The 20,370-nt window shown below is 39.3% G+C and overlaps 1 protein-coding gene and 1 long non-coding RNA gene across 2 annotated transcripts; one reads left to right on the forward strand and one right to left on the reverse strand.

Moving 5' to 3' along the window:
* Nucleotides 1–297: 297 nt before the first annotated feature.
* On the reverse strand, nucleotides 298–1,364 carry LOC137866260 (uncharacterized). The gene is made up of 3 exons (XR_011102103.1): nucleotides 1,310–1,364; nucleotides 468–533; nucleotides 298–357 (listed from the first exon to the last, which is right to left on the reverse strand). It is a non-coding gene; the product is annotated as an uncharacterized lncRNA (long non-coding RNA).
* Nucleotides 1,365–4,223: 2,859 nt separating this feature from the next.
* LOC137892823 (solute carrier family 22 member 13-like) lies at nucleotides 4,224–8,717 on the forward strand. The gene is made up of 10 exons (XM_068738209.1): nucleotides 4,224–4,598; nucleotides 4,676–4,779; nucleotides 5,492–5,646; nucleotides 6,041–6,209; nucleotides 6,298–6,418; nucleotides 6,572–6,666; nucleotides 7,106–7,317; nucleotides 7,413–7,521; nucleotides 8,263–8,469; nucleotides 8,574–8,717. Exons 1-10 carry the CDS (start codon nucleotides 4,224–4,226, stop codon nucleotides 8,629–8,631), a joined length of 1,605 nt encoding a protein of 534 aa, XP_068594310.1. The 3' UTR covers nucleotides 8,632–8,717.
* Nucleotides 8,718–20,370: the final 11,653 nt, after the last annotated feature.

Consider the following 20,370-nt stretch of genomic DNA (forward strand, 5'->3'; position numbering starts at 1 on the left):
CAAAAAGAATTGCACCGCTGCAGACTCTCGCTCACTAAATAGAAACACAAACATGATCCACGTTATGTTCCTTTCTTTTGGTTGAACTGCTCGTTCACTTCCGTCTGATGGCCGCTCGCACGGCCGAGGCACTCGTCTGCGGAGACTCTTGAATAACAGCGTCTGTTAAGAGAAGATACGAGAGATGATGTCACAGCATATTTATACAACATTTTCTTCTATTTTGACTACACAGGAAATCCTGTTAAACCAATATTATTTTTTGATTATAGCTTGCAATGTTTAAGCAATTCATACCTACTTCCTACTGATTTTCCACACACCTTACATTCCCATACGCCCATTCACATATTCTACCTAAAGAAGAAAAAAAACAACAAGGTCAAGATAGAGCCAACATTTCTGCAGAAAACTATGGCTTAGTTCATATAAAACTTATCAATGCCATCATATGTTATGTTACTCACCTGCATTGAGAAGTTGCCTGGACAAGACGTGATCTACTTTGTTGATTCGGCCCCGTAGTGTTGTACCTGAAAGTAATGGAAAATATTACAAGGTTAGTTTTCAACCAGAATGACAAATAACCAGCTGCAGAGGTGCGTCTGCCTGATCTTGCATTGTACATATTTTATTGTATATTATTCCGTATTTCGTTGTCAATACACCAAATCACATTCCCTGCATATGAAACCATAACATTAATTGGCAATAAATCGGATTTATTTTATTTATTTATACAGGCCACCGCAGAATAACGAGCCACTTATACTGTAATGTCAACCAACTGTGTAAACCTCTCTGCAGTTTAGCTCGTGCCGAACTCGAGCAGCAGGTGCAGCCGGTTAAGATGTAGGTAGCCTGTGTTAGCAAATGACGCAGCCTGAGCGGCATTAGCATAACCGGCGGTAGCCTAGATAACCATTAGCAGCAGAAGGGCGTTCCTGGCTGAGCCAGATAGCACGTGCTAGGGAACCACGATGTGACTATAGCCACATGGTGGAAGTTAGCTGTTGACGCACACAGCCTGAGCGGCAGCAGCTTGGTGAGCAGAGTGTTCTCTACCGAAGGTCCTCTGCTTTGGAAGCAACGTCGCGAGTATTTCACAATCAGCGCAACTATGCTAACCGGCGCCAAAGCCGCTAGCTCGTGCTAACTCACATAGCAGGCCATTCAGCATCCTCGGACATGTGCTAACCTAAATTCACCAACCTCTCAAATATAATCGTCAAAAGAACCATATTCGTCTTCGTAAAACAAATACTTCTAAAATAACATGTTACTTAAGATGGCAAATGATTGGACTTACCTTATAACTTGGTCCTGCTCGGTCGGTCAGAATCTGATCAGAATGCCAAGTCCATGCTCAGTCACGTGTCACGTTGGTGAAGTGACGTTTCCTTACGCAGAGCGTCACGTGATGATTCAGTCACATAAAGTTTACTTGATTTGCCTACATTCAGGTTATACATATTTTCAGGTTATTGCATATTTACTTAATGTTTAAGTGTTTGAATGAATAAACTTTTGATTTCATACAATTCAGCTACATTTTACTTAAAAATATTATTGAATGATTATGAGTGTAGCTATTTGTGTACTTTATACAATTTTGATAATTTAAACAATTGGAAAGGTTATAAAGGGGCTTTCGGTGCATCATTCTTCTAATACACATAATCAATAATAATTAACATTTTCCTCAAGAAATATACACATAATGTACTGAAATATAAGCATGAATAAGATGTACTAAAACAGCAAGATATCAAAATAGTTTAAAAATGTGCATCTGGTGCATTTGTTTCAATGGTAATTTAAAGCATACATTTTGAAATATAAAAAAATATGTTTGAAAACAAAGTTCAAAGAAGTACATTTAAGTAATTGCACAGAACTTTCACTTAAAAGTATATTATTGTATAATATATTTCTTGAAAGTATACTACAGTACAATCATTTTAATGTGTGTTAAAAGTTGAATTTTGAAAATAGGTGAAAGCGTAACTTTTGTATACTTTTTATATATTTACAGAAAGTACAATTCTTTGATAGTATATTTGCAGTGTACTATTGAAAATGTCAGTATATTTTAAATACAAAAAAGCACATTTTTTTTTCGCCTGGGTGTTTCTTGGTAGGCCTGGTGGTGCTAGTTAGCTGTGTCTTCGCTTGCGTTTGTCCAATGTTTTGAGTCCATGGTAAAGTGGTTACAAGTTATTTCTCCTAATTCAACACAAAATGCCACTTTCAATGACTACTGCAGTCTCAAAATTATTAAACGCCAATCAGGTGTTGTCTCAAGCAGGAGGTTTCAGTTTCCACAGTAAGGCGCATACTAAACGCTGAAGGTCTCCATGCCCGAACTCCAAGACGTAAACCACTACTGACCCAAAAGTCAGCTCTAATATGCTCAAAACCATATTAATAAGCCACAGACGTTTTGGGATTCTGTTCTGTGGAGCAATGAAACAAATCTGGAACTTTTCGGGCCTATGGATCAACGGTATGTCTGGAGGAGGATGAATGAAGCATACGCTAAGAAGAACACCGTGCCTACAGTGAAGCATGGCGGTGGCTTGGTGATGCTCTAGGGCTGCTTTGCTTCTTCTGGCACTGGAAACCTGCAGCGTATGGAGGGCAAGATGGATTCAATCAAGTATCAGGAAATCCTGGGAGAAAACGTCATGCCGTTTGTGAGAAAGCTGAAGCTTGGCTGTCATTGGACCTTTCAACAAGATAATCCCAAGCATACCTCAACGTCCACCAAGGCTTGGTTTCAGAAAAAGTCCTGGAAAATTCTAGAGTGGCCGTCACAGTCGCCAGACACGCCAGCACGCAAACCTAAGAATATTAGAGAGCTGGGGGCCATTGCCCATGAGGAATGGGCTGAGATTCCTCAGGAATGCTGTCAGAACCTGGTGTCTGGGCATGCATCAGGTTTGCATTAAGTCATAACAGCAAAAAGGTGCTCTACTAAGTACTAAAGATGCTTGTCTTTAAGGGGTTGAATAATTATGAGACTGCAGTCATTAAAAATGGCATTTTGTGTTAAATTAGGAGAAACCACTAAAATTTAAATTGTTCTTGTTTGAGTTGTTCATTCAAAACAGCTGAAAGTTTGTACATTTTGCCAATAAACCTAATTTGCAATGGGGGTTCAATAATTTTGAGTGCAACTGTATGTATGTCTTTATTTGCATTTTTGTTTTTTTGTTTTAGTTTTTATGTAAGGCACTCTGAATGCTTTTGTATGATGGTGCTAGTGAAATAAATCTTAATTGAATTTACTCATCACTTTACACCGTTTGCTTTACTGCACTACCTTTAGTGTTTTGTACAAAGTTTCTTAATCAGTTATGATGTCCTGAATTGCGCCAACATACCATCATATATTACCTAAAGTAAAAGTAAGTTTTTCATTAAGATGTTTGTGTGAAATTTCTCTAAATGACAACTTTGTATTGAAGAGTCTCCAGGCTTTAGTTTTAGAATAAATACATATTTTCATATCCATATTGCTTTGAAGTGTAGGGCATTTGTTTTATTAAGCACTTTTTCCCCTATAAGGTGAGTCAACATATTATATTTGTGAATGGTATGGTAACCTATAACAATATACAGAGAACTGTCTAACCTTCAAAGGTCATCTCAAGTACCAATAATATTCATGCAACACTCATACTGTTGTTAGACAGCAAGGTGTATCAGGTCATGTACATGGTGTTGGTTGAAAACTCATGGCTCTGTAAACCTTGACACGTTTTTTAGGCTCATAAATCTTTAGAAAATGAGGGCAGCGTTTTTAAATCCCATGTTAATGCTTAATGTTTATTTTCCCAGAGGTGTTAAACCCATCACAACCCAAAATTTGGATATCTAGGATGTCTGTTTGTTAAAATGTACACACATTTGTGATGGAAATGATTTCAGAGAAACATCTCAAGCCCAAATGAATAAAGATGTCCACTTTTAAAGTGGACATCTTATAAATTTGCCAGCAAGGAGTCAATGATTATAAGACAACAGTCTAGAGTTCAGCTCGGGTGAAAACAAAAAGAAACATGTTAAAGACCATAATGTTCTTCATAATATAACTATATTACCAGTTGACATAAAGAGTCAGTCATTGATTCACAAGTTAGGTTAAACATTAATGGATATTGGTTAAAGCTATGGTGCAGCCCTTTTCAACTACACAAAGTGAGATATATGATATCAACATGGCAGATTTTGGAGAGATCCTGAGGAGCATTGGAGAATTTGGGTTATTCCAGCAGCTCACTCTGATTGCACTTTGCTTTCCAAATTTAACTCAGTCTTTTCTTTTTGCCAATTTTCTTTTTATCCAGTCTGATCCAGAGCGACACTGTAACACAGACTGGATCCTTCAGGCTGACTCCAATCTGACCGCAGATGAGCAGCTGAACCTGACTCTGCCCCGGGAGGAGGATGGGACCTTCAGCAGGTGTCAGATGTTTGTCCCTGTGGACTGGGACATCGGGGCCATCAGAGAGTACGGACTCAATGAGACCACAGGGTGCTGGAATGGATGGGTTTACTACAACACAACGTATGATGCCACCATAATCACTGATGTAAGTATTGAGTGTAGAAACTGAAGAAATTACCGTCATGAAATCGTTCATTAAATGTTTATTTTCTTTCTTTGCAGTTTGATCTAGTTTGTGACAAAGCTAACTTGGTGGAAGTGATACAAGCAGTGTTCATGGCCGGTATTCTCGCTGGTTCTGTTATATTTGGACCTTTTGCTGAATCGTAAGTGTATTTCATGCAGTAAAAAACTGTTTTTGATCAATGTGAACATTTAAAAAAAATGGAATACAACCCCACACACAGCTCCCATTCATAAATATTAATTTTTACAATTTTAGAAAGAAGATGCAATTTGTTTCCAACATTAAACTAAATACTAGCAGGGTATTGGCAAGTCTTGAAAAGTCTTAAGCATTGAATTAATTTTATAACAAAAAGGTCGTAATGGTATTGAAAAGTCTATCCTTTTTGTTTATTACAAACTTTTTTTATTGCTTAACATGGGTAACAAACAAACAAACAAATACACAGCAAATAAAGCCAACCCTGAATTAAGTTAACTTGAATAATTTGTATTGGTTAATCCATCCATCCATTTTATACTGCTTATCCAGGTCATGTTAATTTAATTAATTGTATTATTAGGAATTATTGCTATATACTGCTGGGATTTACTGAATGTCATATTTTGTTCTGACTAGCTTTCCATCATACTTGGCATTTCTAGTGTTGATTCATATTCCTTGTGTCCATATTGTTCAGTAAATAAACCATTTTGTTAATTTGTAGATGAGATGAAATTAGGTGCATTGTCGCTATTGCAGTCTTTCTGCCAATGAGCACCATTATTTATTTTAATTCTGTGCTTTGACCATAAGAGAAACTGGTAATTTCTTCTAAACTGTATCATTTTGTTAATGTCTTTCTGTTGCAGATTTGGTCGCAAACGTTCAACTCAAATTACAGCAGTTTTATTGTTCATATTTACTGTAACAACAGCACTATGCCCCAATGTCTACTTATACTTAGCATCCATGTTCATGGTGGGAGTTGGAGGGGGAGGCTATCGAATCAACAGCATTATACTGGGTATGAACTATGTACAGGTATCATTTTACATCACGTTACATTGATTTTTATTTTCCAAATAAACTATCATTGGACTTTAGACAATAAAACGTATTAAAGACACTTGCATGATAGAAAATGTATAGAAATTATATTATTAGAAATTTTGCAAATATTGATAAATCAAATGATCTACAGAAGTAAATTATGTGAAGAACAATATATATTATCATTGACCACCAATTGGTTTGTAGCTGTTACAATGTCAGTTAATGATCCTAGAAATTGTGTATGGCATTATAGCATCTTTCAAGTTATACTTCTAGCATTCGTTTTTGATTGTTGAAAACCAAAACAATCCCGGTCAAAACTGGCAACTTGAAAAATAATAAATTGTATATTTTCCTGATTGCAGCCACTGAGTGGATCGGGCCGTCCAAAAGATCGTGGGGAGCATGTGTGACTCAGCTATTTGGTGCAGTTGGACAGTGTGTCCTCGCTGGCATGATCTATTTCATCAGAGACTGGAGACTGGCTCAACTAATCACAGCATCTCCAATTACAGTGGTTGTTTTCTACATATGGTGTGCATCAACTATTTTTTATTGCCTTTTATTGTTTCATTTGTAAATTATTGACTATTTTAACTGTCACTTTCTCTGTTTCTTTGAGGTTCATTCCAGAGTCAGCCAGATGGTTGTTAAGCAGAGGAAGGACAGAAGAGGCCAAACAGCTGATCGTCAAGGCGGCCGCCATCAACAAACGCATTGTTCCAGACTCTCTTCTAAACAATGTACTGACCCCTCACATTTCTTTATTTCCCATTATCCATGGTGTTGGGTAATAATTTATGCTGCTTAAACGTATTTGCTACTACTTTTACCAATCGTAGTAAACTATTAATATTAAAAAAAATTTTAGTTTTACTAAAGACTTTCTGTTACAGATTGCTGTGAAAGATGTTGGGAACAAAGGAGGCATTAAAGTTATTTTCAGATCACCTGTGCTGACTAAATATATTTTCATCATAACATTGGCATGGTGAGTGGACATTTCCAAGAGCTCCAGTAACATCTTAAAGATAAACTACTTTAATCTTTAATGAAAAATGTTTTTGACTTTAATAAAAATATAATCACTCTACATATAGTCATAAATGGGTTTGATCAAGTAAATTAGATCAAGGGACCAAACACGTTTTTTTGTACCAGGTTGTAAAGTGGACAGTTTATCATGGGGGTCTATGAGGATTGACTTTTCCACTTTTGGAGCCAACCTCAAGTGGCCGTTTGAGGAACAGCAGGGACAAACTGCAGCCTAATATGGAAAATGTGCTGTTTAAGCCACACATTGTTCATGTTCGGATAGCCAAAGTGCGTAGTTGGGAGGTTATTTGATGCTGCGATTGAGACTAAGATGTTAATAATGCTACATAATGTAGGACAAGACTAATGTGTTTCCTTCCTGTCTTTAAACTCAGGTTTTCACTAACCCTTTCCATCTTCTGTGTGTACTTCAATATGGGAAGCCTCGGCTTCAGTATCTTTATGACACAATTCTTGTTTGGTGCCATTGAAATACCAGCTCATTTACTGTGTATGTGGCTGCTGGAGGTTTTTGGAAGAAAAAAAATATTTGTAGCAACACTTCTGACAGGAGGACTCTCTTGCATACTTGTCCTGGCTGTTCAAGGTAATCCCCTTTACAATTTATCAAAATGATAACTTCATGTTTTTGTCCTGCGTGTCTGTTCTCAACTTTTGTTTTTGTACGTTTCTTTTTTTCAGGATATGCCATTGCCATTACATCCTTAGCTGTTGCAGCACGTTTTTTCCTGCTCTCCGGTGTTACTATATGTAATGTTTTTGTTCAGGAGTTGTTTCCAACATCTGTTAGGTAGGTGTTCACAGGCTTAATGTGAAACAGCATTTAAGATGTACTAAATGGTTTGTCCTAACCTACAGGTGTCCAATGGTCTTAGATCTTTATGTAGAGCCCCTCTGGCCGTTCCAAAGTTGGGGCTGTGGGTAGGTGTGCACCGCAGTGTCTGTCCACAGCTAATCTTGCATTCTGCTGTAGCAAATGTTCTAATATATCCTAATGGCTGTATGCTCAAGGACCTCTCGCAAAAAAGCTTTGTAGCGTCCAAACCATTAGCAGAGTGTAAACCTTAAGTTGACGCGTGTTTCTGATCCTATGCACATAGCTCACACCGACACCGCTCGTAGGTGAATGCAAGACCTGTTTTATTGATCCTATTGCTCTCGTACAAGTTAGTGAAACAACTTCCTTTCTTCCTAAAAGTACTGCCGATTACCTCAACACACTGTAAAGATCCACAGGTTAATGCACAAATTGTTCCACAACATAATCCACATAGCACGTTCCATATGGTACGGTCGGAAAACTGTGCGGCTCCACTCTGCTCCAGCTACTACTAACAGCCGTAACTAACTGTACTTGTATTGCTTTTGTCTGGCTTTGTTATAATGCTTTCTCTGTATCCTGCTTCTGCCGTGCTTTTTCTGTCAAAGCACTTTGTTTCGTATTTTTAAGCGTGCTATATAAATTACATTTTGCTATTTGATCCAAATGTTTAAATGTCTTCTATTTTTCCACTCTTCCTTCCCCTTTCAGACAAACAGCCACAGCTTTAGGAGCCATATTAGGAAGAGTAGGTGGATTACTGGCTCCACTGCTTAACATCTTGGCCATGTACCACTGGGTCATACCCACCACAGTCTTCAGCAGCTTAACGCTCCTCAGTGGAGCTCTCTGCTTCCTGCTTCCTGAGACCAGGAGAAAAGAGCTTCCTGAGTCAGCCGATGAGGCCGAGTTCAACAGGTAATTATCGCAAATGTTCCATCATGACATGTCATTAGACAAAATGGTCTCTGACATTTTATCATTTGCTCCCTGATATCACTCATTTGTCCTTTGACTTTCAGAGACGGGACCTCCACAAACACAGCCAGTTGTTCAAGTCCAAAATCAACAAAGCTGTAAACGTGTTTAAAATCTCGAATGTATTTTACTTTAATTGCACATAAGTCATCACTTCACATTATATAATTTTGTTTTCTTATTCTCCCAGGTCAAAAAGTAATATACTTTAGTGGATTAGAAATACAATTTAATACGAAAGTATTTCTAGTATCAGTTAATTTAAAGTATATGTTAGATTGATGTACAAAATAAATTATATTAACTTCAGCTTCAATGTACTAAAAATAAATATACAAACATTTCAGTCTATTATAAAAAGTGTACTTTATTGTAAGTGTATTGCAAATTGTATGTAAGTATCATTTTACAAAAGTAGGCTATATCAAATTGCAAATATTTTAAGTGATATTTAAGTGCACTTATAAAACGTATACTTACTTTTAAGTTATTTGTAATACACAATTGCATCATTAAAGTGAACTTCAATTACACTTCATTAGAAGTGTCTTTAAGTATACTAACAAAAAGTCAACTTAAATGTAAGTTCATGTTAAACTGTATTTCAATGTACTCTTAAAAAGTAAACCAAATTGCAAATAATTATAGTCAAGGGTGGAGGTTTACAAATGGATGGTATGGACACGTCTCTACCAATATTTTAGCAAACTTCTCATACAACGTTTGCATTATCTACTGTATTGTTGACCGCGTGATGTCATGTGACTAGAGAAAGTAGAGATTGTGTCGCAACGCGGTGTCTCCAAAGCTATCTGAGTGCCTGACAGCACAGCTATGGTCACTGCAGCGATGTTACACACAAAAACTATATGAAAACTAAAATTGTATTGCAGCTGACCATGAGTGTCCTTAGCAGACAGTTCGGGCCTCTCCTCTGTGCTTCTGGAATGTAATGGTGAGACAGTACTGACAAAATATTGAGCGGTTTTTGATTTAAGATTTCAGTTGGTTTATAACTTTTACAATTGTAAGGTGCTTGCAAGTGTAGTTATAAGTTACACCAACTTACAAGTGTCAGTATCACAAATAACACTGCTGGTTTGAATGTTTATGATCAAGTGGATCTATGTACCTTATCACAGTTGGTGAAGTTTACATTCATGCCTCATCAAAATGGTTTTCTATTAGTATCAGTTTTACAGGGTAGGTAGTTATTTTTTTAATATTCTTACTTTAGTCTCGTAATATTGTTTTTCTCAAAATATTTTAACTATAATATGCCATGAAACATTTTAATTAAATCATAGCAAGTCTTATATGTCTTTTATAATGTGCCACCAAAAGCCTATAATAAAGTATGTGATCTAAAATATCATAGTATAGTATGCCATGAATATCTAATAAAAATGTCATAGCATGAAAAGTCATGAGAAATGTCATAGTATAGTATGTCACAGTAGTTTGCATAAAAATATAGGAAAGTATAAGAATGCCTTGAGTGGCATAGTATGTCACAAAAATCGAAGTAATGAAAAAATTATGAGAAAGTCATAGTATAGTACAGAGGTCTTCAACAGGGGGTCCGCGACCCCTAAGGGGTTCGCGAATGCAGGGGGTCCACGAAATTTTTGGTTGATTAGACAATTTTTTATTTTTTTTGTTTTCTTCCCCAAACATGAATCTGTCCATTATTTTAATAGTTCAGTATTGTATGCAAGATAACAGGTATGTTTATGCATGGCAGTGGCACTAATAGGCTATCACTCATTTTCGTTTCCACATTTATGTTTAAAATAAAAACGTCAATTTGAATAGCTTGTATGCATGATTATCATGCAAGGTATGCTTCTAAATGGAAGTGGCACGGCCACCCTACTCACTGTACCATGCACATGTTTAAAATAAAAACATGAATATATGAACCTGTGTCTTATTTGAATAGCTTAGTATTGAATGCACAATAACAAGGTATGTACTAGGCCCAGTTTAATATAAAACACAATTGTATACAATATGCTTTATATAGTAGGGGGTCCCTGCTCCATCTCTCTATCAGTTTGGGGGTCCTTGGCATGAAAAACGTTGAAGACCCCTGGTATAGTATATTAAAAAAAGTCAGAAAAAAGTATTTGTTTTGTTTATCAAAAAAACATCATAGCATAGTTTCCCCCCCAAAAAAATCATACTATAGTATGAAAAAGCCTTAATATAGTATGTTGAAAATATATTATTTTAAAAAGCCCTGGTTTAGTGTGTAAAAACAACTAAAAAGCTTCTATTATAGTATGTGTAAAAAAGTTATTAAGTCATACTAAAGTATATCAGCATAGTGTAGTAAGTTTAAAAAGTTAATAATATACTACGGTGAAAACAGTCCTAAAAAAGTCATAGTATAGGACGACATAAATAAGCCATATATTCATAGTATAGCATGTCACAGTGCAGTATGTTAAAAAAAAGTACATAGTATAGTGTGTCGAAAGATCTCATAAAATGTAATATTACTGTATGTCAAAAGTCCTAACAAGGCATAGCATAGTGTGTTGAAAAAGATCATAAAAAAGACAGAATATGTATTTATATATATAGAATATATCCCAAAATGGCAAAAGACAATGCTTTATCAAGTCGAAAAATTAATTTAAAGTCATAGTATAGTATTTTAAAAAATATCATAAAATGTCATTGTATGGTATGTTGAAAGAAATCCTAAAAAAAGCCATGGTATTGTATTTTAAAAAAGTGATAACAATTCAAATTATAGTATGTTGAAAAAAGACATAGTATAGTACGTCGGAAAAATTAAGAACTCGTTGTAAATCAATGCAATAGAGACTTCTTAATTTGCTCAGTTGGTTCTAATGGATCACCATGTGTCTCACTTTTCATGCGTAACTCGAACTCCCGTATAAACCCCAGTATATGCGCAAGCGCATTAGACTACCGTATATGACATCTCCTACTCTTTTGAGTGTTATGTCAATAACATCAAAGGAACACTTTAACTGAAAATGGCTATTCAGACAGCACATAGCATGAACCAAGATTAAGTCAAATTAAATCAAATGGAGACATTTGTTGTGGGTGTAGCCACACTCTGACTGACAGGAACAGTCTCTAACATGGTGGCTCCATCAGAGTGTGTGTCTGTCCCTGTGATCTCCCCGTGCACTGCTGGGATGGGCTGGGGAACCGGCACTGGTTGGAGGTGACAGCGGTTCCGCCGAAGCTCTGCTCCATGCTGCGTCCTGATGACGAAGAATCTCGGGGTGGTGCTCTCACTTGAGATGATCAAGGGCCTGGCTCCATGACGGTGGTTGAAGTAGTGAGCCTGTTCAGCCTTTTCCCTCCCGTCCCTCTCTTTCACAGCTGTCCTGCTGGGCCATTTGGGTAGGAGATTTTCCTGCAGAGTGGGGAGTGTGGTTCTGATTTTCTTCCCCATCAACATCTTTGCTGTCTGTACGGCTCTCTCTGCGTGTCCATTGCCCTGTGGGTGGTGAGGGCTGGATGTGCAGTGCTTGAAGTCGAGCTGCCTCGCGCACTCCTTGAAATCCGCACTTGAAAATTGGGGTCCATTATCGCTCACCACCTCATCTGGAATGCCAAACCTGGTGAAGACTGTTTTCAGTCTTTGGATGACTTGTGCACTCGTCGTCGAGGGCAGCTGCAGTATCTCTAGAAACCTAGAGTAATAATCTGAGATTACCAGGTAGTTGTGGTGGTTGTGCTCACAAAGGTCCATTGCAATTCTCTTCCAGGGTCGCTCCGGAAGCGGTGTGGAGATGACAGGTTCCTTTTGTTGTGTTCTTTTCAGTTCACAGCACACCTGACATGACATTACAAGCTTGTTTATCTTCGTATCTCTCCCTACATTTGACTAGAATTAATTTTCTGAAGGATCTCACCTCTCATTGCCCTTAGCACGACAATCCTGCTTCCGCTGAGGACAAGGCCATTGTGTTCTGATAGCTCTGATTTCACTTGGACGTACTCTCTCGTGTCCATGGGCACATTGCTTAAGGGTTCAAGTTATCCTTTCTTTATGAGCTTCACAACTGACAGCAGTTTGGCGTCTGCTGTTGTCGCCGTTCTGATTTCATCCATCTTGCTTGTAGATGCGGGGATCCCCTCTACTACACTAGTCACGTAGTATGCCACCTCACTGCGTGTGTCTGTCTCTGCGCACATGCTGGCCAGTGGACTGTGTGACAGGGTGTCCGCGACGATCAGAGTTTTCCCTGGAGCATACTCTGCCACTGGATTGAATCTCATGAGCCTCATGAGGAGACGCTGACATCATATAGGTACATTGTCCAGGCTGCGGCTGTTAATGAGAGGCACTAGCGGCTTGTGGTCAGTGATTAGCTTGAACTGCTCCAGTCCATTGAGGTATCTGTTGAACTTCTCGCATGCCCACACACCAGCCAGACCTTCCTTTTTTATTTGGGGGTAGTGTGTTTCTGCTTCAGTGAGGCGTCTGGAGCAATATGCCACAGGTTTCCACTGCTCCCCGTGGAGCTGAAGGAGTACACCCCCGAATCCATAACTACTTGCGTCTGCTGACACAGCCGTGGGCTTGCTCAAGTCATAGAAAGCGAGTACTGGTGCAGTTATCACCAGCTCCTTGATGTGTTCAAAAGCTGTTGTTGTGCGTGGCTCCATGTCCATGTATTCTTGTCCTTCAGGAGCTCGTACAGCAACTGTCCTACCGTTGAGAGTTCGGGGATGTATCTTCCGAGATAATTCACCATTCCCAGTATTCTTCTCAACTCTTGCACGTCTGCTGGTGGTGACAGCTGCTGTAATGGTAATTTTTTACGTAGTATATATTTCTACTCAGTATATTGTATTCATGCTTAAGTAATTTTGCTCTGAACTTTGTTGAACTTCACCGTGTCTCTGTTGTGCGAAAGAAGGATTCTCCCTTGCCTGTTCACATAGATAACTAACTATGTTGTATGACAATGTTCCATGCCGAGGCCTTTGGGCTGCTTGTTTTGGTTGCTGGCCGTTTGTTTTCACTTGTTATTCCCATCAGTCTGAGACCAAAAGTCTGAGACCGAAATGTCTGTAACATTGGCCATCGGCCCCCAACTTTGCTCATTCTGTATAAAGAAAGCTTGTTCACTTTTTTCGAGGTTCTTCCTCACTGAGACTGTACGCATTCTGTTGTGATGATTGAACTTTCTCTGCGCAGAGAATAAATACTTAAAAGACAACCTGGTTTTTGGTATTATGTATTTCAGCATGAAAAGACTCACGCAAAGCGGGTATAGGAATATTTTCCACCACACTGCCGAATAGCTTCCACTTTGTCGGGGTGAGGCCGGATCCCGGACCGGTCAATGAGATGCCCGAGGAACCGCAGCTGACTCTGCCTGATGGAGCACTTCTCACGATTTAGCTTCAGACCAGCTGTCTCTATGTGCTGCATTACCTTCTCCAGGCGACCGTCATGCTCCTCCTCTGTGGCCCCATAAACCAGAATGTCGTCCATGAAGACCTCGACACCCTCCAGCCCCTGCAGGGTCTCCATCATCTTCCTCTGGAAGATTTCCGGTGCGCTCGTTATTCCAAACAGTAGCCGCTTGAAGTTGAATCTGCCAAATGGCGTAATGAAGGTAGTGAGCTTACAGCTGTCTGGGTGCAACGGTATCTGGAAGAACCCAATGGCGGCATCAAGCAAAGAGAAGACAGTGGCCCCACTCAGCTTTGCTGTAATCTCATCAGTAGTAGGCAGGATATACTGTTCTCTTTTCACAACCTCATTCAGCCTCTTGAGATCAACACAGATGCGGGCTTTACCTGTGCTCTTCTTCAAGACTGGCACCATGGGTGCACACCAGTCCGTGGGCTGTGTCACCCTCTCGATGATGCCATTTCCTTCCATCCTCTGGAGCTCCTCCTTTACCTTTTGCAGCATAGGGAGAGGTAAGCGTTGTGCTGTGTATACAGCATATGGTTGAGCGTTGTCTTTCAGCAGTATTCTCACCGGTTCAGTCTTTAATGTCCCATGCTCGCATATGCCCGTGGATGTCCTCTGTCGCACACCGTTTCATCCACTCTCCTCACCAGATTCATTTCCACAGACAACGGCCTGCTGAGTAGGTTATTTACAGTACGTCCGCGGATGAAATATGCTGAGTGGGTGAGCCTTTCCTTTGTAGTGTGAAGAATTTAAGTTTAGAAAGCATTCTTAGTATGTTTAATAGCACCCCTAGTGTTGGATATCTTATGTCAATGTTTATTTATAAGTTTTAAGCCAAAGGTATTATTATATAAAATGCCATTACATGTTTAATTGTAGAAGTGTTAAACCATAAAAGCATAACCATTGAATATATTAAACTGAAGGTATAGTGTTGAGCCGTGAGGGAGAGACAGGGACCTTTTGAGATAGGCTTTTCAGATTCGTAAGCGACCATATGGAGATAAGTTTGAAGAGGCCAACTTCAGGAATCTGAAAAGGTGTGAGCCAGCGGGGGAAGGGTACCTGCTGGCCAAAGGAAGATGACCACAGGACAATGGGCCATAGGCCAAGGGGAAGCGTATTGGATTTCAGCCAATCACAAAGCTGATAATGGACTTTTAAGTTTCAGGTGGGGACTTTAAAGTATAAGACATTGTTACCGAGGATCTCTCTTCAGTTCTCGTCGCTGGCCATCTTACAGAAAATCAGGCAGCTGGCCTGTTGGATGGGGGCACGTTAACTCTGATCCGCGGAACATATTCTATCGATAGTGTACTTCAGTTTGTAATTGTATAGCTTCTGTTTGTTATTAAATATCTTTTGATTTGATTTTAACTTGGACCAGCTGATTTTTTGGCCCTGCTCTGCTGACAAAAGACGCAGCAGTAGGAGACATGCGGTCTTCCTTTGTCTAAGAGAGAGAGTTGAGACCCTTTTTTAACAGTAGGTCACAGTGCTCTGGATCTGTCCTATGCACTGCAGCTCGCCGCCTGGGCTGTCCAGTGGTATATCTGCAGGCTCCAGTGGTCTTTTGGGGATGAGTGAGTGGTAGGTCTCCTCGCGGATGATGTTAACATCGGCCCCTGTATCGATTTTGAAGTCAACTGGTGTAGAGCCCACCAGCAACTCGACGGTCCATTGCTCTGGTGACCCGCCTGCTTTACTCACAGCCCCAAGAAAGTATGACTGCTGTTGCTCTGTTTGCTCTGTAACCTCACTCACTGCCTTCCTGCTCCTACACACCCCACTCCAATGTCCAACTTTGTTGCATGTATTGCATGTGGATTTTCTGGCCGGGCAATTTTCATCTTCACTGTGCCACGCTTTCCCACACTGTCCACATTGTCCTTTATTTCCCCCTTTTGGCTAACCGTAGTGGTTGGGGTATTTGCTGCGCTCGTGAGTGACTTCTTGTATCACCCCCGTTGTCTCCCCTTGCATGCTGACTTGCGAAGCCCTGATAAAAGTCTCAGCTTTCTCTCCCGGTCTTTGCACGTGCAGATGGAAACATGCACGTTTGTGTATTACATTCCTTCTCTGCACAAAGTATTCATCAAACTTTCCAAGCACCCTAACAAAATCATCTCTGTGTCCATCTTCGGTAAATGCAAACGAACGGAAGATGTTCTCTGACTCGCTTCCCATAGCGTATATCAGGCTGCTCACTTGCACGGCGCCATCTTCTTTGTCCAGCTTGGTGGCGGTTCTGAATCTCACAAAACGCTGCTTCCACTCCGGCCATTCTCCTGGCTTATCGAAGGAAAAGTTTGTTGGGGGATTGAACTTTGCCATGACTCCGTTTTCACTTCTGACACCATGTAAATCAATGCAATGGAGGCTTCTTAATTTGCTCAGTTGGTTTTAATGGATCACCGTGTGTCTCACCTTTCATGCGTAACTCAAACTCCTGTATAAACCCCAGTATATGCGCAAGCGCATTAGACTACCGTATATGACACTCTTAGTATAGTATGTTGACAAAAATCATAGTACTTAATGGTATACTATACTATGACTTTTTCAAAATACTCTATTACTTTTTTAAGGGAATTATGTTGGTGTTGGTTATGATCTTTCTATGACATAGTGTAGTATGTTATTTTCAATGGGTGGGGGGGGGGTCTTGTGATGTAATTAAATTCAATATTCAGTATGATTATAACAAATTGGCTGTCCATTGTCCAATTACCAGTTTGCTCTTCCCGGTTGGGGAGACCATTGCTTTCATGGCCTGACAATCCTTTCAGATGTTCTTTGTCCGCTGTCCTCACCACCCGATAGTTTGCCGTTTCTCGTCTGAATTCTCGGCTGCGTCGTCCACGTTTGTCACGCGGGGTGTCCGAGTGCTTGTCCGTTGTTCCTCCCCTCGAGGTCCTGCTTTTCTCTGCCTCCTTGCTCCACGCCCCACAGCGTGCTTATCAATCTCGGTCCAATCTGGCGCCTCACCTGTGATTGTGTGATGCGCCTCAGGTGTGTTTGGGGAGTCTCTCGTTTGCCTGCCGGGCAAAGCAGAAAAGAACCAAAAGAAAAACACCACACTCCAAAAGAACATGCAAACTACTACCTTCCTGGTTACGCTTTGTGACACATACTCAGGTTATCTTTGGGTTATCTGGTTTAACTAACCCCAACAACCAGTGTATTCTCTTAATGTGTTACTTGGATGTATTCTTATTCTTTCAGCGGCAACCCTGGCAAATAAAAAATAAATATAAAAACATACTTCTAAGCAGAAAGAAGGTTTCCTTCCATAACTTATAATCACTCACAGCCTAGATTAAAGTAACCGGAGCAAAGTAACACGGCATCCAGTCTGTGACTGTAAGACACGACTTCGACATGTCACACTACAACACACGGGTCCAGAAGCTGACACACATGAGTGAATATATGACATGAACATATGAGGATATATACAGATTTTTATTTTCTTCCAAGTCTGTTTCACACCGCTGGGGTTGCAGCTCAAAATAAGGCTAAAATATTTTTCACACACCATTTTAATACATCTGCAACACATTAACTCAATGAGGTTCATTTAGAGACAATTTCCTCATGCAAAGGTCAGGAACGTCACAGTAATGTCTACTTACGCTCTGATTTAGTCCCATATTGAAGTAGACTAACAGTTGTATTAACGTCTATGTAGTCAACAACTGACTGTTAAGATAAGATAAGATAAGATAATCCTTTATTAGCCCTGCAGTGGGGAAATTCACAGGATCACAGCAGCAAAGTGGACAGTGCACACAAGATACAGAGTAAAAAAAGAATATCAGCTAAGTCAAAAAGTACAAAAAGTACCAAAAAAATCCACAGTGACTAAGTATAACTAAATAACTAAAATACTAAAATATTGTATATATACAGACAGTGTCAAATGTTAGTGATAGATCGTCAGTGTTAAATCAAATAAAGAAAGAAAACAATATTGTCAGTTTTCAGATTGAACTCGATGAATTGTAAATAATACAGTCTAATAATAAATTAATTTTCTTCTCTCACTTCCAGTAAAATAAGGGATGCATTTAGGAATAAATTAAATAACAGAAAGCTTTTGAAAAAAATAGCCCTGCAGCTTTAAATTCAGTTCATTCAGGTGTGAAGTGATAAGTGCAAAATGTAATAATTCTCGGTTGTAGGTCCAGATGCAGCGGCGTCTGGGTCCGGATTTGGACCACGGTTCGCCTATACTGACCCCTACAGTAACTTAATATAATACACACATGTAATTATAGTTAGATCTATTGTGCTCTAGATGAAACAGTGAAATTATAAATCTCTTAATTTACATATTCACAAAGTCAACGATTCATTGCCAGCTGACTTTTCTGCTTGTGTCTGTTTAAACTGTGTTACTTTTAGACTTTACCTTCTTAGTGATTGTTTAACATTATTATTTAATATGTGGGACCCAAATAGAACAAACAAATACCTATACTTACCATATAAATCATTTCCACAGAGAACTTCTGCTCTAAGGAACTCAAAGAAAAGACAAAGAGCATTTCTATGCAATCAGGTGTTTAGTTCAAATCTAATATAGATTAGGAAATGGCTCAAAATATTTAAATCAGTTATAGAATCGATTGCATTGTAGGGCTTTGTAAAAAAATATTGTGCAAAATGGAGCAAAAAAAACTGTAAAAAAAAAATCGATGACATTCTGGAGCCAAATTAAGAAGGGCAACACTGCCTGTTACCATTATAAAGCCCTTGTTACGACTGGAGAACCACGGAGAAAAAGCAGGACTCAATCGCAGGACCAAGACACAGGATAAGTTGTGGGTTAAATAGTCTTTACTTATCAGCAGAGATTCGGTACACAGGTAGGCAGTCAGAACAGGCACACAAATCAGGCAGGGATCAGGCAAAAACCATGGTTGAGGAAAAACAAGCAGAGATAACAAAAACCAAGAACATAACACTAGCGAATCGCTGGGCCGCTTGACACAGAGGACAAGGACGAACTGGCACAGAGACAAGGGGACACGGTGGACACGGTGTAGGTGATGAGACACAGGTGGGGTCAATCAGGGGCGGGGCAGACAATCACAGTGGCAGGAAAACACACAAAGGCAGGAAGTGAAGGGACCTGAAACGAGAGGAGAGGTAAGTAACACAAAACAATGCAGGAAACAATGACAAATTATGAAATAAGTAAAACATAACTTAGTTGACAGAACGAGACATGACGGCCCTTGCCTGCCAGGAGTTGAACATAAAAAGGAGTCCCCTCAGCACACTGGTCCAGAGGCTGGCTGACCTTTCACCTTCTGACATCACAAACACCAGCCAGCCTCGCAGCAGTTACACTAACACTCAGAAGATTGAACCTAACCAAATTATAACTAAAAATATATTTTTAAGATGTATTTTTTTGTTGAGTCTGTTTTGTGTTTGTTTATTTTAGTCATATCAAATGTTATGCCAATAAAGCCAATTGAATTGATCTGAAAACTGTCTTGAATTGACAGCATGTAAAGTTAGAAAGAGGCGAGTGAACTAGAATGAAGCAATAACGTACAAGAGCCCGTGGCACAGATGGGTGAATAATGGTATCTCAGCGATATCATGTGCTGCACTGTCCAAGTGTGGTGAGATGGCTTTCAGTATTTATGCACCCAAAGAATGGAGCGGTTTTCCTGCTGATCTTAGAGCTGCCCCGACACTGTGTACTTTTAAGACCAACTAAAGATCTTCCTTTTCTTACGAGCATTTTCCTAAATGAATACACTGTATTATATGCTTTGTATATGTGTATATGTATTTATATGTATATATTTTTATGTATGTACTATGTATGTCTCTTTATTTGCATTTTTGCAATTTTGTTGTTTTGTTTTAGTTATTATGGAAAGCACTCTGAAATGCTTTTGTATGATGGTGCTAGACAAAAAAATTAATTGAATTTACTCCTCACTTTACACCGTTTGCTTTACTCTCTTTACTCTTTTTGACAACCTTTGAAACATGTAGCTGTTGTTGAAAGCTCTACATGTTGCCTCGGTAAAAATGTTACATGGTGTTGGTTGAAAACTCATGGCTCTTTAAAAACCTTGAAACGTTTTTTGGGCTCATAAATCTTTAGAAAATGAGGGCAGCGTTTTTAAATCCCATGTTAATGCTTAATGTTTAGATGTGTGTTAAACCCATCACATCACGATCTAATTTCTAAGCATCAGAATTTGGATCTAGGTTGCTGTTTGTTAAAATGTATACACATTTGTGATGGCAATGATTTCAGAGAAACATCTCCAGCCCAAATGAATAGACCTTTTAAAGTGGACATCTTATAAATTTGCCAGCAAGGAGTCAATGATTATAAGACAACAGTCTAGAGTTCAGCTCAGGTGAAAACAAAAAGACAC

Source organism: Cebidichthys violaceus, unplaced genomic scaffold, assembly GCF_023349555.1.
Source record: "Cebidichthys violaceus isolate CVI_PGR_0920_01 unplaced genomic scaffold, fCebVio1.0.p SCAF_8, whole genome shotgun sequence".
Taxonomy (NCBI): domain Eukaryota; kingdom Metazoa; phylum Chordata; class Actinopteri; order Perciformes; family Stichaeidae; genus Cebidichthys; species Cebidichthys violaceus.

Excerpts from the sequence above, each read along its gene's own strand:
- LOC137892823 (XM_068738209.1), top strand. The coding sequence starts at position 4,224 with ATGGCAGATTTTGGAGAGATCCTGAGGAGCATTGGAGAATTTGGGTTA. Across the intron at positions 4,780-5,491 it reads TTTGGACCTTTTGCTGAATC|ATTTGGTCGCAAACGTTCAA; the intron begins GTAAGTGTATTT and ends TTTCTGTTGCAG. Across the intron at positions 6,210-6,297 it reads GTGGTTGTTTTCTACATATG|GTTCATTCCAGAGTCAGCCA; the intron begins GTGTGCATCAAC and ends TGTTTCTTTGAG.